This window comes from Furipterus horrens, unplaced genomic scaffold (assembly GCF_987537825.1).
Source record: "Furipterus horrens unplaced genomic scaffold, mFurHor1.1.pri manual_scaffold_3, whole genome shotgun sequence".
Lineage (NCBI taxonomy): Eukaryota > Metazoa > Chordata > Mammalia > Chiroptera > Furipteridae > Furipterus > Furipterus horrens.
Genome location: NW_028327173.1, coordinates 192,145,173 through 192,163,134, shown reverse-complemented (window position 1 = coordinate 192,163,134; position 17,962 = coordinate 192,145,173). Strand labels below are relative to the sequence as shown.

At 44.6% G+C, this 17,962-nt stretch overlaps 1 protein-coding gene across 1 annotated transcript in view; it reads right to left on the bottom strand.

Moving 5' to 3' along the window:
- Positions 1-14,529, bottom strand: part of LRRC74A (leucine rich repeat containing 74A) — a 32,622-nt gene extending 18,093 nt beyond the window's left edge. Inside the window, exons 1-7 of the mRNA XM_090268368.1 lie at positions 14,493-14,529; positions 13,074-13,202; positions 10,125-10,297; positions 7,500-7,607; positions 6,453-6,549; positions 4,171-4,220; positions 3,716-3,797 (exon numbers count right to left, since the gene is read on the bottom strand). Of these exons, the coding sequence (XP_090124494.1) occupies positions 3,716-3,797; positions 4,171-4,220; positions 6,453-6,549; positions 7,500-7,607; positions 10,125-10,297; positions 13,074-13,202; positions 14,493-14,529 (676 nt within the window). The remainder of the gene's footprint in view (positions 1-3,715; positions 3,798-4,170; positions 4,221-6,452; positions 6,550-7,499; positions 7,608-10,124; positions 10,298-13,073; positions 13,203-14,492) is intronic.
- Positions 14,530-17,962: the final 3,433 nt, after the last annotated feature.

Genomic DNA, 17,962 nt, shown 5'->3' with positions numbered 1-17,962 from the left:
AACATGCTCTTTAAACACATCATCATTGCTATTTTTAATTGGGGAGGGCAGATATGCCGAGGACACCATTGAAGTGAAAGCTAAACCACTATCGAAGCTTTACTGAATGGAAGGAATTGCCTTCGGGTCTCAGACCCAGGAAAACACCTTATCCTTTTTTTTTTCATTTTGTTTTTAAATAAACAGTGTACGGTGTACTGATCACATCTTTCTCTGTGTAAAACATCAGGATGTATTTTCAGTACAGTATATAACATCTAATATTATTTTGAGAACAAACTCTCTCCCTTCCTCCCCCTCCCACCCCCCCCCCACTCTCTCTCACTCTCTTTTTACCCTTATTTCCTTTTCTCTGCCAGTTCTCTCACTTGGTTATGCTTTGCACGCCTGCACCTCTTAAATGGCCACAAAATTTAAGCTATAATTCTGTTCTCACCACTCTCTCACTGTATGATCTTGTCCAGGTTGTCCAGTTTGTTGGCACATAGTTGTTCATAATATTTTCTTACAATCCTTTGTATTTCTTTGGTGTCAGTTGTTATTTCTTCTCATTAATTTCTGATTTTATTTATTTGGGTCCTTTCTCTTTTTTTCTTGATGAGTCTGGTTAAAGGTTTGTCCATTTCGTTTATCTTTTCAAATAACCAGCTCTTGGATTCGTTGTTGTTTAGTATTTTTTTAGACTCTATTTTGTTTATTTCTGCTCTGATTTTTATTATTTTCTTCTTTCAACTCACTTTGGATTTTGTTTCTGTATAATCATTACTCTAAACTCTTTATCTGATAAATTGCTTGCCTCCATTTCATCTAGTTCTTCTTCTAGAGAATTCTCTTGTTCTTTCATTTGGGGTCTGTTTATTTGTCTTCCTATTTTGGCTGCTTTGTATTTTCTGCCTTCACTGTTAAACTAATCAGTCATTAAACCGATCAGTTGTTACACTAATCAAGCTGTAATCAGCAGCTCCACTTAAGATTCACAGGGTGGGGCAGAGTAATTCCTGCGGGTGGGGCTCTTACTTCCCCTCAGGCCCATGCTACTTGGAGAGGAGTGCTCTGCTTGAGAAAGATGGCTTCTGTATGGGGAATGACTCAGCGCAGGGATCCTGGCGGCCGTTCCTTCAGTTCTCTCCCCAGAGCCACCAACCCCAGACTCTCTTCAAGCGTCACTATTCTACTCTGCCCTCCCTCTGCTGGAGCCCAGGGTAAGTGGCTGTAAATGCAAATTTGTGTGTTGGCCCCTTAAGCGGCTCTCTGAGTCTCCAGACATCTCTCCCTGGCATAAGTAAACCCTGCTGCTTTTCACAGCTGAAGTTATCTGGGTTCCTTTTTGGCTCTGGTGTTGTAGGCTGGGGAGCCCATCTTAGGTTTAGACCCCACACTTCTCAGGGGAACCCCCCCAGCTGCTGAAATATCCCTCTGGGTCTTCAGCTGCCAACTGTGGGAGCCCAGCCAGCCCTCGAGTCTCCACGCTCCCCACCAGTCTCCTTATGGTGAAGTGGTTTCTTCAGTCTCTCCATGGTTATAAGGCTTCCCTCCAATTAGTGTTCAGTTGGTTATTCAGGATGCTTTCTCTACAATTTAAGTGTAATTCTGTAACAGAACCCACGGGCTGTTTATTTAGGGGCCCGATTGCCTGCTGCCAGAATTATAACTCTCAGTACCAGAGTTTAATGAAAAGAAAAAAAGAAGTGTTTATTTAACAGTTATATAGATTTAGATTATTTGCAGATTTCTGCCGTTAAGTCTTATGTTCTTTAAAACACCCACAAACACATAGTTCTGCCTTCCCCTACCAAACGAGGCTAGTTTTAGAGAAGTTAGAGATACCGTTTCCCTACTTCCTAGACACAGTTCAGCTTTACCAGTAGCTGCCAATCTCATTCAATTCTGATTGGGGAGGTCTTTCTGTGTTGTGGTGACCACCGGCTTTCAATGCAGAACCGCGTAGATTCTCAGCCTCCTTGTAAACTGCCTTCTTGAAGCCGCACGGTGTTTCCCTCTCAAAACAGCATGGAGAACCTTCTCAAAACCACTTGGAGAACTCATCTTCTTTAATCTGCATGGGGAGAGAGAGCGCCTTCTTCCTGCAAATCTTGTGGATCTCCTCTCCTTCTCAAAACCACATGGCATGAGCCCCTGCTAAAATGTCTGCAGCTGCTTTTTAAATCCCCGACTGCGTCCTCTGATGCAGTGGGTGTGGCAACCAGTTCTGACCATTCACAGAACCCTACACAGACTCTGTAAGCTCTTTCAGTACCATCCCACGGTCCAAGACCCCTCCCATCTTCTTGGGCCTTGGAAACATCAAAGCCATTTGCGCAACAAAGTTACCAGCCACTAGCCCTAGGCATGCAAAGGCATCCTAAAAGCTGCTTCCTTTTCTCCATACCCCAGCTGAAAGCTCTGGGGGTTTTTGGACACCCCCATTCTGTAATAATTCCAGATTGGTCCTGGGAGGAGGTTAGTGTAACTTCCACTTACTCTTTCACCATCTTGGATCAATAATAATAATTTTAAAAGCTGTGCATACAGTATGATGATTACCATTTAAAATAAAATGTTGTCTCACTTTGATTTTATGTTTTGAAAGTTAAATGTTTGAAAATAAGTTTCTAAATAGAGACTCAAACTGCCCAACAATCCTTTTATACTTTGTAACTCCCCCCTTAAATGCTATTTTATACCTTCTTCCCTCTCCTCAAACCTGCTGACCTATACCCCACTATCAGCTGGAGATCTTGCCTCATACTTCAGGCAGCAGTGAGATGAGAGAGTTTCATCTTGCCCATATCTGCCAGCTGACCTGCATCCACACCACTCTTGGCCTCTTCCCTTCTTCGGTAGGTGAAAGGTCGCACAGGGATGAACATTTACATTCTTCCTAAATTTTTTCTCTTATAACAAGTTTGCAATGAACCTCCTTAGACATCTGTGTGTGTGTGTTTGAGAGAGAGAGAGAGAGAGAGCTCCCCTGAGACATGCAGAGGTGAATCACTGCATCCTCTAATACACATATTTTCAGTTTTACTAAATACTGTTAAATTGCTCTCCGAAGTGCCTTTGCCTAGCAGCTTCTGAGTGTTCTTATTTCTCCCCTATACTCACTGCACTGTATATTCTCTGGCTTGAAAATTTTACAGTTTTGGTAGATGACAAGGGGGAATCTCTTGGTGGTTTTATTAATACCATTTTTTAAATTACTAATGAGAATGGGCATTTGTCTTTCTTTTTATCACTGGCCATATGTCTTGACCATTGTAGGTTTTATTTGGGAGGTGGGGGTGTTTTTCATTGTCTAATTGATCTGTTGGATCTTTCATCAACATTCTGAACACTAATCTTTTACATTATACAAAATGCTGCAAATATCTACCCCTGACTGTTGCTTGCCTTTTAACATTGCCCCACAATATCTTTTATTATCCCCAGTTTTAAACCTATTGTTGTCAAATATATGAATCATTTTTGTTCCAGTTTATACTCATTGTGCATATGTAATAATCACTGGCCTCCCCGAGGTCAGCAAATTATTTCTCTCCATATGTTCTCCTAATCATTTGAAAGTTTTACCTGCCACATTTAAAATGTATTTTGTTTACATTCTTTTCATAATTAGAGCACTCAATAACAATAAACACAGGAGATGCAGCCCTGACAAGTGATTGTTTGCCAAGTCGCCCTCTTTTGCTGGCCCCCTCCCTCCGCGGGCACTCACCCAGCATGTGTCCCAGGAGCTCCCCTCCCTTGTCAGAGAACTGGTTGTGACTGAGGTTCATTTCCTTAATTCGGTAATTGGCCTAGAGAAAAAACCAGTGGAGAGAGAGGTGATGAGGGTCTTCTATGTGACTGCAAACGCCTCACATGTCCTAGGTCAGTGTGGCGCAGGGCTCCCATATACCCAAAGTTAGGGGGGCTAGAGTTCTTACCCTGAAGACAATTTCTTGCTCATTTTCCGTTTCACTGTTGATGACACCTGAGAGTTTATTGCCATCCAAACAGCTCTAGCACTTGCTTTGGCTTTGGCTGGGATCAATAGAGTCCAAACACTCAGCAGCTCCCTAAACCATGCACGTGGCCTCATTTCCCTATACCCAGGGACACCTCCAGGCCCCCTAGAGCTCCAGTGACATCTCTCACATGGCTAGGCGGTACCCACCCCCTGCTTCTTACCGACAGGGCAAGGCCCAGCAGCTCTGCCGATTCGTCCTTGAAGTTATTTCCTGTAAAGAAGGAGGGCGTTAAGAATGTTCTCCAGGCTAGGGCTCCCTTACCTTTCCACAGCCTAGTTCTGCCAGTCCCTGCCCTTTGGAACAATCAGATGTAGAAAAGGTGGCAAGTACTTAAAGCGAAAGTATGGATACATAAGAAAGCAGGAGAAAAAGGGCAACTATTGACCATCCCCTTTAATATTCCCTTCTTGCTCTGCCATGGCTGTCCAGGAAGTTCCAGGAATTGGTACACTATACCCTGGGCATGATTGGCAGCATCAAACCCTGACCTAGTGCCTAAAGTCTGTGACATTATAAAACATGCTAATGGAGTCTAAGCAGCAGAGACAGACCAGAAGGGGACAAGTGCGGCACTCGCCTTTGAGTCCAAAATCTAAGGGGTGCTGAAAAGCTCAGTAATCTCAATGAGTGATATCTGAACGTTAAAAAAAAAAAAGAAATCCATGCAGAAACATCTACGGTGAACAAAAGTTTAATTTTAAATTAGGGCAGGATCTGACCCTGCACTTACATAGCTAAGCCTCACTCATATCGCCCCAATCTATCCCTTTTGGATGGTGTTTCTAAAGTGTTGATATTTTATTCATTGCAGATTATTTTTGTATTGATTTTCACTTTTAAAAATGTTGCATCAAGATATTATTTACTTAGTTATTGAGATTTTTGGTGCAACTGAGGTGAGTACCTCCCTTTTCTTGCCCTAGCCCCTGCCCGGTTAAACAGTCTAACAGCTTTCTGGGAAATAAATGACACAGAGATTTTCTTCCAAAATTCTGCTTTGAACCTTTAATAATCATTGTTATCTCTAGCATAAACAGTGCTTGGCACATAACAGGTGCTCAATAAGTGCTTACTGTATGAGTGAATGAATGAATGAATGAATGAAAGAATATATCCACCAAAATACAAATACTTCTCTGGCTGTGTCTAGTACCAGTGCAATAAAATGACATAAAAAGCTAGTCAATGTATAAAAGTAGGTAATTTTAGAATCAGCCATTCAGGAAACACATCAGCTATAATTTGCTCAAATACTGTTGCTCGCTTGTTCACTTCTCCTTCTGGAACTCTTATTAGCCATATTGGGTCTATTCATTCTTTTATCTTTATAGTCTCTCTTTATCATCTATCCTGCAAAAAATAGGTAAAATATCTTTTTATCTGTTTTCCAGGTTACTAATTTTACTCACCTATATCTAATATGCTGTTGAATTTGTCTATTGAGTGTTTAATTTCAATGATTATATATTTTTCATTTCTGTAAGTTTTATTTGGGGGCAGATCTTTTTAGAAACAGCTATGCTTTTATTTTTGTTTTCTTAATCTATTAAACATAGTTTTAGTTGAATGCAAAATATTTGTTTACTTGCAGTTTTACTTAATTAAAAGTGCTTCTATGCTATTTAGAAGGATAAATTATATGGTCACTCAAGATGTAGTGTATATCTGATAATTATATTTTCTGAGATTCTGGAGAGACTAATGCTGTCACTTGAATCTGATAACTGTCCTGGTGTTCTGTTTCCTCATTTTGCAATTTTGGACTGTGAGCCCATCTTTAGGACAGCTTTACTGTGGGAAACCTGAGCAGCAGGGACATGGGTCAAGAAGTTGCTCCTCAAAAGAGGTTTTATGTGTGTTTCTGTTGCATGCTTCAGGGTATCACCTACAAAGGATAACTTTGTATGTTAATTTCTTGTCTTAGGGACACCAGGGCCCTGTAGGTAGTATAAATTGAAACCATAAACCTGAATGAGGGCAGGTCTGTGGGTATGAGAATTCTCAATTGACTTTTTCTTTCCTGTGAGACAGATAATAAACTAATTAAAAATAGGTATACAACAGTGGGTCAGGTAGTAATAAATGCCATTAAGGAAAACCAAGAAGGGAAACAGGATAGAGATGACATCTGAGCTGAGACGTGAATGAAGAAAGAGAGAGAGAGTCACACAGAAATATCTGGAGGAAGAGACTTTAAAGCAGAGGAAGGAACGTTGCAAAGTGAATCAGGGGTGGGTGGTCCAGGAAAGCCAGGAGGCCAGTGTGGCTGTGCCGTGGGGCAGGGATGCCCGGAAGGGCTCAGCAGGGTATAGGCACAGTGTTCTGGTCTCTGACGTCAGAAGGGCCAGCTCTGATTCAGTTCAACTCTGATTCTCTCTGCTCTTCACCTTCTTTTCTCCTTTTCATTCCCAACATCCTCTCCTTCCTCTTCCGTGCGCTCACCTGACAGCTGAAGGGCCAAGAGTGAAGAGGAATTTCTCTGGAGAAACTGTGCGATGATTCTGGCCCCCTCCAAACCAAGAGCATTGTTGGAAATATTCTAAAGGGCAAGAAAAACAGGATGTGTGTACAAATCCCAAGAGGGGCCCTATGAATGAAGGATGTCAGGGTAGGGCTGATTTGAGACCTACACTAGGGGAGCAGGGTCTTGGTGGTGGTGGTGGTGGTTGGAGAGGCCTGGGGTGAAAGGATGGGAAGAATTAGCGTGGTCCAAAAGAGAGAAGAATGATAGGAACCTGGCTTTTCCAATGCTGCTCTGTGAGGCCCTTGGGCTGGTCTTAGTTTCTCTGAAGTTAGTTTCAATGACACCCCACTTCCCCACTTTAGCTCTGGTACTTTAGATAAGCCCATGATAACTTTTACGAAACCCAAGTCAGCTATATTTGAAGAGTTTGGCATAAAACAATTGAAAGGTGAGTTTAGAGTAAATCATCACTTGTAAATTCCATTCACTGATTCAGGAAGCATGAATCCCTGTGCTGGGAAGGCTAATGGGAGGGACTTTATATAAATCAGTCATTATTATCTTAATTTTTTAATTGTGGTAAAATAGACATAGGGCAATGTTCACCATCATAAGCATTTTTAAGTGTACGGTTCAGTGGTCTTTAGTACATTCATGTTGTTACATGACCCTCACCATCATCTATCTCCAGGCACATTGTATTTCATAAAACTATTTCACGTGTTTCTTTTTAAACTTTAGTTTAAGGTAACCACATACAAGTCAGTTCATCTATTTAGGGGTTTATGATGTCCAAATAGAAGTGATTTCTTAGGGTGTACTACAGCCATGGGGAACACGGTCCCCCTGGCCAGCCTCTGATGTGTGGCCCTCTTCTGAGAAGTTGATTCTAGAAGAGAGGGCCCCCAGACTCATGGCAGAAAGCCTGGAGGCTGGCCTGGGCTCAGGACGGGGCCTCTGGCTTGTCTCTAGTGGGTTCTGAGACCCAGGTGTGATGGCGAAAGCCAGTACAGAAGGCACAGTACCAGCTCCTGGAGGTAGTAGTTCTCTTGCAGCATCTCCACCAGGCTCAGGATGCCCTCCTCCATGATACAATTGTCTTCCAGCTCCAGGGAGACCACAGTTGTGTTGGACTGCAGGGAAGGGGGGGAGAGAAAGACAGAGGTGGTTCGGGACCTAGTCAGTTCCTTGACCTTGCCCAGAACCTGTCCCATCTCTTGAACACCCCAGCCATGTCAAAGGGGATGGAGATGCAGGTTAACAATTTTGGGGGAGTAGATAGGAACAGGTGTATAGTGCAGGAGCTGGGGCATCCCACTGATGGATAGGACAGTACAGGGTGGACAGAACTAGGTTTCAGTTGTGAGTTCATGAAACACAGAGTTTATTCTTGCATTGTTATTATTATTATTAATTAATTATTGTATTATGTATTTGCAGAGTATTACAATTGTGAATCTACTTTTTCCCACCCCTGTATGCTTATATTTTGTATTTATGTTTAGACTCGTATTTTCTAGGGCAATATGCTTATTCTGGGCACCTCCCCCAAAAGGGGCTCTGCAGGGGAATTTAGGAGAAGAACGTTAAAACAAAGTTCTGAAAGATAAGAGATATAAGGGTGAACAGAACATATTTTAGTTACTTATTTAGCCTTGAGCGAAGAGGCCCATAATCTACTCCAGGATTAAGGAGAATTTGACATATTTAGTAGGAGTATTTAAGCACATGGCTTTAGGCTTAAAGCATTTGTTGCACCTGCTTCCATCAGAAGCCTTTCTTCTAGTCTAGGCTTCAGGCATATCCAGTACCCTCTTTTAGTTAGGATGTTGCCTCGGGTTGTTTGGAAGGAGATGGACTTAACTTTTAAATACCTAGAGCCAACCTAGTCTGCTTTCCCACAGGGAGGAAATGGCTGGCATTGAAGTCCGAGGGACTGGGGTTAGCTCCAGCCAGAACTTGTGTTCTTCCCTTCCCCACCTCGTTCCCAGTGCAGAAAAGCCCAGAGAGCGGACATATTTTTAGATGTGAGCATTTTCAAAGCACACCAAGCAGAGAGAGCAGTAGCAAGCAGTGAGGAGCCCTAGGCTAGCTTCAGAAAAAGAGAGAATGTGATAGTGTGAGTTATTGCAATGGGGGACAGTCCACCCAGGCCTTCATGACCCAGGCTTCGGGTCTCATCATTCTGGGATGGGCAGCATTCCACTGTGCTCAAAGTCAAGGGAGATAACTCAGGTGGCCTCAAGTCTAGGTGTCACATAGCAGTGTCCAGAAATGAGTCAAACGACCATTTCCAGAGTCACCCTGGGGACCAAACACAGTGTGTGGTGCAGAGGGCAGCCGATCACAGAGTCCACGCACATTCATCTCACACGGGTGAGCATGTACTGGTCACCCTCTGTGCTGACTGCTGGGGAAACACGACGGCCAGAGAATGTCGCTGCTCCCCAAGGACCTGCACCGCACCCCGTGCAAGGGCATGGAGGGAGCGGTTGAGGAGGAGAAGTGAAGAAGCATGAAATAGGATCGCTCCTATCAGGGTGCTCTTCATCTATGACAGGGAAAGACAACGCGTGAAAAGTTAAACAGTACAAAAGATAAATAAAGCGTGAGTCCGCCAGAGTGTCACAGTAATTAATTGTCAAATGAGTGATACAGAGAATCAAGGAAGAAAAAACTCCCCCCAATCAGGAACTGCTGTCACTAAGAAACACGTGGCCCAAGTCCTGAGAGGATTTCATTATCATCCTTTTTTTTTTATTCCATGAAACTCAGGAGGTAATGGTGCATTCCTAATACTTCATTAATCAGTCTTCCAATGCTCAATAAATTTCAAGATGGCTTTGTTCTTTCTCTGCTCTTCCCTTCCTTTCCTCCCCCTCCCCAGAAAGCAGCACAATTGCACATTTTATGTAACTTCTTAATGAGCATGAGCTAAATGCAAATGCTGTTAAATTTCCAAAAATGAGCGAGTGCTTTTTCTTTTTTTTTAATTGCACTTTCTCTTTACTGTCCTAAGTGAACAAAAAATGTAGTGCTGGCATCAGTTGTTAAGTTTTCTGTTTTCCTGGGATGGGAATCAGTTCTGTATATAATTAATTAGAATTACATAAAGCTATGATGAATTCAAGGTCAAGTCCTTGTTCACCCATGCCAAGCCAAAAGAGAACATTATTCCTGTGGGAAAACAGTATCCGCTCTACAGTGGGATCCTTAAAAATTATGATGTTGCAAAAGGTAGACATTGAATGGAATGGCTCAGTAATGAACCCATTTATAGCAAAGGTGAGCTTTGAAATTGAGACCCAGATTGACATTTTGTATTTTGCTCTCAAATTAACATACAGCCCAGCCACTTTTCTGGGGCCCATGGGCTGGTGCCTTTGCTTCCTGAAGAGCAAAGAGCATAAACCTCCAAGGCCCAGGTTTCTAAGAGCCTCCTTCCCAGGACCTAATAGGGAGCCCATGCCTGTTGGGGAAATTTGGCAGTCAGGTAGAAGCCTATGGCTGGATGGGCATGAAGGATGTAGTTTAGGGTTTCATGTGGGCCTCTCTGACTCTTGGGCCCACCACTCTGTCAAATCGCCACGCTCCCCACACCCACTCCCCACACCCTGCCAGGCTTCATGTGCCTCCACTGGCATGCTCACCACCAGGGCTATAGCAATAGCCTTGGTACCGTTGGGGCCCAGCCCATGGTGGTTGAGGTTCAGGTGAGACTCTTCCATGTTCTTGAGGAAGTGGGAGACAGGCACCACACCCACCAGTTTGCAGGCCTCTGTGTACAGCTCCCTTTGTCCGGTGGTGAACAACTTCTCAGTATCTGCAGAAAAAGATGCAAATGGATGAAGTAGGCTTTCTCTTCTGCCCTGTTCACTTCTGAGGATCTGTCCCTATGGATTTAGGCTTGAAGGCAACTCCACCTGGAAAGTCAGCCAGTGGCAGGGAGGGAGACTTCAAGTTAGAAATCCTCAAATGGACGTCTCCCTCTGAGGAAGAGGTAAGGCCCCTGGGTTTAAGCTTCAAGCTTTCCTAAGGGAAGGAGCCCTCCCTCCCCTGCGCTGGGGTGGCCACATCCAGCGACTGATCACTGACGATGTGTGAAGGCCCAAGCCTCCTGCTCACTTTGGGACAGCTCTGAAAAGCCAAACAGACAAAAAGCTGACAATCTGTGATGGTGAGGGAGTCTCCATTTCAGTTTTAGTTTTGCTACCACTGTTAAAATGTGAGCCATAACTAAAGCATTACTGAAGATTTAGAGAACAACCAAGAATGAGAGAATGGGCTTCTCAAGGTGGCAAATCAGTACAAGCTGGAGAGACCCCCAAATCAGCCAGAAACAAAGAAACTTGCATGTGAGTGGGCTTTCTTCTTCCAAAGACCTGCCTGTCATTTTTTCTCTAAGAAGGACTGTCATCTCTACTTTACCAATGACAAATTAGCCCCAAATTACACACAGCTGATGAGTGTTAAAGCCAGCTAACAGAATTAGGGCCTTCACTTCTCCATTCCAACCTCTTGGAGCCTTTGTTCCGTAAGCTTTTAGACAAGCCTGGCTCGTGGGCAGTGGGCAGTGGGTCCGCCTGGATTCCGGATGCTCCCACAGCTGGGTTTCCATTAGGCAAGGCCCATCGATGGCAAACTTTCCCATGGCCAGCTGGGGTCTAAGCCTGCATCTGTTTTTCCTTTGGATCCCAGGGCCTTTGGCCAACACACCCCAATCATTTCTAAGATGGACAATGGGAGCTTTGTTGGTGATAGCACAACGGCTTGACAAGGAAGTTGATTTTGCAGGCACAGCTACAAATTGGCCTGCTCTTTGTGATGGTTGTAGAGCAGGGTTTCTCAAGCTCAGCATTGCTGATTGACATTTGGTGTTGGACAGTTCTCTCTTGTGAGGGGCTGTCACGTACCATGTAGGGGATTTAGCAGAACTCCTGGCCTCTATCCATGAGAGGCCAGTAGCATGCTCCCACCCCATTTTGCCAAATGTCCCTTGGGGTGCAAAATCACCTCTGAGTGAGAACCACGGTTGCATAGGAGAAACAGCAGGAGGTGGGTGAGCAACTCTGCTCCCTTTTCTCCCTCTTTTGTAGCCTCACACCAGCTTGCTATTCCTACCTGGGCTCATGCCTCAGGCCATCCCAGGAAGCACTTCCTGCCCTAGTCCCAGCATCTTGGCACGGCTGCAGGGGCACTAGGAGTGGAGATGCTGAGCTCCAAGTTTCTGTCTCAGCACAGAGTTGCCACCCAATTTAATCATTAGAGGTTCTTGTTTGCCAAAGCAGTGTAGATAACCCCCAGTTTTATCCTTGGCACTAATTCTGCTCTGTTTGATTCTGTGACCTCTTCTAGTTGTATTCACTGTGGTTATATTTCAGAGGCAGCTTGTAACACTGTTACCACTTGCAGGGAGTGGAGGATAAGGAGGTGAATGGATAGAAGCAGGAGTCCCTGACAAAACATTCAGGGTTTCTATCTGCCACATCTTCCAACCAGGTAAAACGCAGTGTTGAAAGAAACATCAGCCACAGACTTGAAGTGGAAAAGAAGTAGGAAAAAGAGCAAGAAGATGCCCCGGGGGTGGCAGGGAGGAGGTCTGTGTCTCTACACAGTATGTCGGCCTCCGCGGCGGGGGTTATAAACAGACTGTATAAAGGAAGTTGACAGTTGGATTTAGCAGAGCAGCTTCCCCTGCTTCTCTACTGCTTCTGCTCACTGCCGGCCACCCAGCAGTTAGAATATAGGAGAGAAAGGGTCACTAGGCTAGCCTCAGCCTGGGAAGTTTGAGGCTGGCCCATCAGGTGGGCCCAGTGTTGTTCATACCTTGCTTCATAGGTGTTCTCTGTGGCACTTCCCTTCTTGGGGAAACTGGGCAGGAAAGGAGGGTGGAAGTGTTGGGTAACAGAGTCTTTGCTGCAGCTCAGACAGTCCCCCACCCTGAGCCCCCATACCCATGCACTTGGATTTGTCATGGGGCTCTCAAGTAGGGGGACAAGAGCTCTAATGGAAGTAGAGGAAAGTCACTGGGATGCAGGATGGGCCACAAACACTCCAAGGACTCCTGGAACATGGAATATAGGAGGTAGATCGGCAGGACAAGGCAAACTTGGGTAAGCTCTCAGTGGCCTTGGGCAACTCTTACAATCTCTTTAAGCCTCAGTTTCCTCCTCTGTGAAGGCAGGTAATAATGCCTACCTCCTGGGACTGTGGCAAAGGTGATGCAAGGTGCTACCTCTGGAAGCATTTGGAAAACCTGAAATCCCTGTTCACTTACTGGATCAGCTTTCAAGGTGCTGATGTGACCACTTTGCTCAGGAGCCAGGCCACAGGCATGGGGAGCTGCAGCCACTGCCACCAGCCTTGAAGAGGACATGGCACAAAACTGAGCACAGGTGTTTCAGCCACCTTCCTTCTGCAAGACAACCTGCTGGGCAGAGCCATGGCCAACTGGGGAAACCAGATGTCTCCAGATCCTTTTTTTTTTTTTTTCCTCTCTCTTTTTTTCTGAGCCCAGCCACAGCCCACGCCCCCAGATGTCTCCAGCTTCTGAGGAAGGAGGTGAGCTGACCCCTCACCGCCCAAATGCCCACTCTCACCTTCGATCTCGAGGTCTGTTTCTGAACTCTCCCAGGCTGGTTTCTCTTTATTGACAGCCGGCAGAGCTTCGGCCTCACAGTAGAGCATTTCATCACTGCTCTGTGGTGCTGGATGGGTTTCAGTCTCCTCTGGAAGAAAAACATGTTTCCTTGATTCTGTGCCAGCCTTTCAGGTGGACCTACCACTGGCTACCCACCACTGGCTTCCTTCCACCTTTGTTCCCCTCCTCTGCGTCCCGGGTCCTGGCTGCAGCCTTTGTCCCCCAGCTTCATGTGGCTCAAGATGCTGGAGAAGTCCATTCCGCAAGGCCTCCCTCCCTGACACTGCTGCCACCTCGCCCAATTGTCTGTGGGGTCTTGTGTTCTCTGGAGACTTGCTGCCCTATTTCCAGTTTGGGTCTTGCTCTGGGCATTGGTTTCTTGCTCCTTCTTTTCTTTCTTACTGGCTTAGGTGGGGTTCAAAGTTGCTTTACTCTTTGGGGGAAAGGACATGTGCCAGTGCCTGGGCTCCTTCACTGGCAGGCACAATTGGTGGTGGAGAAGGCAAGGGGCAGGGGCAGGTGACTCATTCGAAGGCATTCAGATGCAGTTTGTCTGCCACTGGACCACTGGTCTGGGACCAGCTGTGGGCTCCTGAAAGCCATACAGTAATGTCCAGAGCCCGTCCTCCTATATCAGCAGGAAGCAGTGGTTGGGAAAAGCCAGATGCACTACCAGGTGGCCTGACAGAACTCAGCCAACCTATTCTTTGGGTGGGCTGAGCATTTGTGGCAGGGGTCTCAGGTTTTGACCACCCAGGTCCTAAGGTGAAGGTCCCTAATGAGACCACACGGGTCTGTGTCTTTCTTAGTCCTTGTCCATAGACCCAAGCCCCAACATTTATTTCCCAGCCTGTAAGACAAAATCTTTGTGATAAGGCGTGGAGGTAGCTAGTGGCCTAACAGAAGACATACAACAGCTTAGCCAGCAAGTTTAGCTATCGGGAAATGATGGCTTTCTGAGTCTTAATTTCCTCATTAGTCAAACAATTTTAGAATTCCATCCAACCAGTGGAATGCTGGTAAATCTTTTACTGGCTCTCCAGGAAGAAAATCCTGATATGTAGTGATAGCCAATTCCAATGGTGTAAATGTTCCCAACATGGCTGATTTCAAACTACCAACATGACATTCACCAGATCAAAAAATGAAATGTAAAGTCAGCTAGAACTGGTAGGAGCCAATTCCAGCATAACACGCACTCAATGCTCTCACTCCTTGTTTGGCAAGTCCTGAAGCTAAGTCAATGTAACATGTCATCCCAAGTCTAGAGGGTCTCAGACGAGAAGGGCACTGGGTTTCTGAGTCCATGTGATCACTGGGTGTTATACTGAGGTGGCCTGGAAGGGCCTGCATGGTGAGAGATGGAATGCCTTTTCACCTGTTGTCTCAGACTCGAGATGTTCGTCATTGTCCATGGTTCCAGGGCCCTCTCAGGGACTGCTGCCAGCTTCTTGCCACCTTTCTGCTGCTTCTCTAAGCAGCACACCTGTCTATTCACCTCTGTCTCAAACTTTGTGCACTCTGCCCTTACATAGACAAATCCCGGGTTGGGGAGGGAGTGTAGTTATCCTTCTATCCCAGCAAGCCCTGGGGAGAGTGGGCTTTGGTGGGAATTGGACATGTATAGATTTGACCCCAGCTCTGGGAGAGGTAGCTACTTCCCGGAATCATCAGGGAGAGTGGTACAGACCAATTCCTAGAAGCCTTGTCAAGAGGATGCCCACCCACCTGCAACTTTATGACAATGGAGCCACTTTCATTTCATCTGCAACATTCCATGACCTCATGCAGACATTGTGATCCATGGGAGTAGACCTGGCAACAACAAACTTGCCACCCTCTTGGTGGCTCTGACAGTCATCTTTTTTCATATGTCTGCTGTGGCCAAGCTAAGGCTTGGCTATGATTACGCAGGTGCTGTGGGGGGAGGGTGCCTCTCAGTGGTGCTGTATTTCCCTCTGAGTCAGGACCAAACCCAACCCCTTAATCAGGTGACTGTGAAGAGCCTCCACCACGTTCTTCTCTCAAGGCGGTTGTGCTTCAGGTACAAAATATTTCAGTGATGGGTGAAGTCCATTTTCTTCTACCCAGTTCTCCTTCCTTTTTCCTTTCCCCCTTGGGAGAGTAGCCTCAACCTGGAAGCAGAAGATCAAAAGCAAACCACAGCAAGCATACATTCTAGCACTACAATTCGTTGCAGCCAAACCATTGCTTGACCTGCTGGGCTGCCTAACTTGAAACCACTCAACTGTCATTCCAATGCTTGGCTGTTTTCACATGTCTTGGAGGTGAAGTTCACTTGCAGTTTACTGTCAAGAGAATCGGGAGGCGTGTTTGTTCCTTCCTGATAAGCTTTCAGCACATCAACGGTCAGGTCAGTGACTAGAGGGCTTGGGGACATGACAATCCCTCCTTGCCACTCAGAAGAATGATGAAGATCTAGGAATTTGTGCAGGGAAAACATAGAACCTTAGATCAAAAGAGATATGTAAATCTGAGATGTTAGTCATTTCTCAGGCATTCATTCTGAAAAATATTTATAGAGCATTCATTCTAAAAATATTTATATGTACAAGGCACTAAGATAGGCACTGTTGTTGGGAAGGGATGCAGACATGACCAAGACATGAACCTTTCAGGGTTTACTATAGATAAATAGATAAAAATGGACAGGGCCACCCCTAGAATGGGAGGATCCTAGGCAAATATTTTTAGCAGAGCTCCTGTTCATATAAACAACATGAGTCACCCTAAATCAGCATGGTAACACCATTCTAGTGGTCCAGTCTCACATGATTCCTTGAAAGAAATATCGAACAGGCCAAGGGAGTAATCAATTCTTGGCATAATTTGGTAGGCACGGGTCCTGGAGATCCTCAAATCATCTGCTCAACCCCACATTGATGTAGAGGATAAGAAATTGTCCTTAAAGGAAAGAAATGAGGACCAGAGGGTGTATAGGTCTCGGTCCCAACTCTGGGTGTACCTCCTGGACAGGACCATGTGGTCTCAGGTACAAAAAGCAAATTAGAAAATTTGGAGGAACATGCTCCAAATAGCTACTTGGCATAGGCATCGCTTGCCTGGGTCTAAGGACAGTACTGGAAATTGATAAGGATCATGAGAGAGATTCCCTGGGAGTTCAAGGGAGAATAAGGTTTCTTTTTACTGGGGAGCACTCATGAACTCTGGGCAAGTAGAGCCTGGGGGAAGGGCATTTCTGGGAATGCAGGATAAAGGAAGGCAGCAGAACCTGGGGTGGGTTTGGGGGAGTAAAAGGGGTGCAAGTACTAGTAGGGAAATGGGAGGCCACAAGGACCAGGACAATTTCAGGGATAGGTTCAGATGCAATTAAAAGGCAATAGGGAGCCACTAAAGATTTTTGAATAGGAGTGAGATTTAATCAGAACTTTTCTTTATAATAGTGGACAACAATATTTTTTTCTGCATAAGTCAAAGAACCATAATTTTTAAATTTTATATATACTTAAAAGTCATAAAGTGTAACATCTGTAACTTCTTTTTATATATTATTTAAAAATTGTTGCAGTTATTAAAAGGTATCTTTTTAAAAATGTTTTTATTTTGAAATAATTTTAGATTACAGAAGAGTTACAAAAATAGTCGCAAAAATATATACTCTTCACCCAGTTTCTCCTTAGAACATCTTACACAACCATAGAAAAATGATCAAAACTAATGCTATTAATTGAACTACAAACTTTCTTTGTATTTTACCAGTTTTCTTGCTAATGTCTGCTCTTTGTTACAGGATCCAGTCCAGGATCCCACATTGTATTGTTAACCATGTCTCTGTTAGTCTGTTTCAATCTATTACATTTCTTCAGTCCTTGTCTTTCATGACCTTGATGCTTTTGAAGCATACTGGTCAGATATTTTGTAGAATGTCCTTCAGTCTGGGTTTGTGTCATGTTTTGTCATGATTATTGGGAAGAGTGCCAGAGTTGATGTGCCCTTCTTGGTGCATATCAGGGATACATAATATCAATATGTTTTTCATTGATGGCTTTGTCAAGGTGGTATCTGCCAGCTTTCTCTAACACTAAGTTATTATTTTCTCTTTTGTAATTAATTCATATTTTGGAGAAGATGCTTTAAAACTATGCAAATATCCTATTTCTGCTTCAACTTTTGCCCACTAATTTTAGCTTCCATTGATGGATCTTGCCTCAATATTTATTGCCTTCATGTTCCAATGGTGATTTTAAATTCCTCAAAATATTGCAAAACCTCTCACCCCATTAGATAGGTCTGCACCCTCAAAACTACTCAGTGGTGATAGACATAGATGTTTATCATTGTTTCTACTACTATCATAGTTAGGGTGAATTGAAGGGCTCATCCGGTCTCTCTTTTTAGACTATTTCTGACATCATGAGGTTGCAAATAGTGCAGATTATACTTGTAATTTTCCTTTGGCTGTGGAAGCCTGAGGCTGTGTTTCTTCAGGCCACCTCTTTGGAACCTGCAGTGATAGCTTGCTTAGCAATGCCACATTACAGTTTGAAGTGCCCTTATTTCTGCCAGTGGTTGTAGAAGATGACCAACCCTACATTATCCATAGTCAGAGCTGTTTTTGGCCTAAATTTAAAAAAAAAAAAAAAGTAATAGTAAACACCGACAGCTTATCTTTGGCTGGGTATGGTGAGGTAACCAAAGCTCCGAGAGGTTAGGTAACCCAAGAAATTTCATGGATAGAAAGTGGCAGAGTCAGGATCTGAACTCACGTGGCCTAACCCCAGAGCCTCTGATCCACACATTATCCTACACTTCCCAACAGAGCTGATGATGGATCGGGAAACAAAAGAGGGCAGCCTCACTTAATTG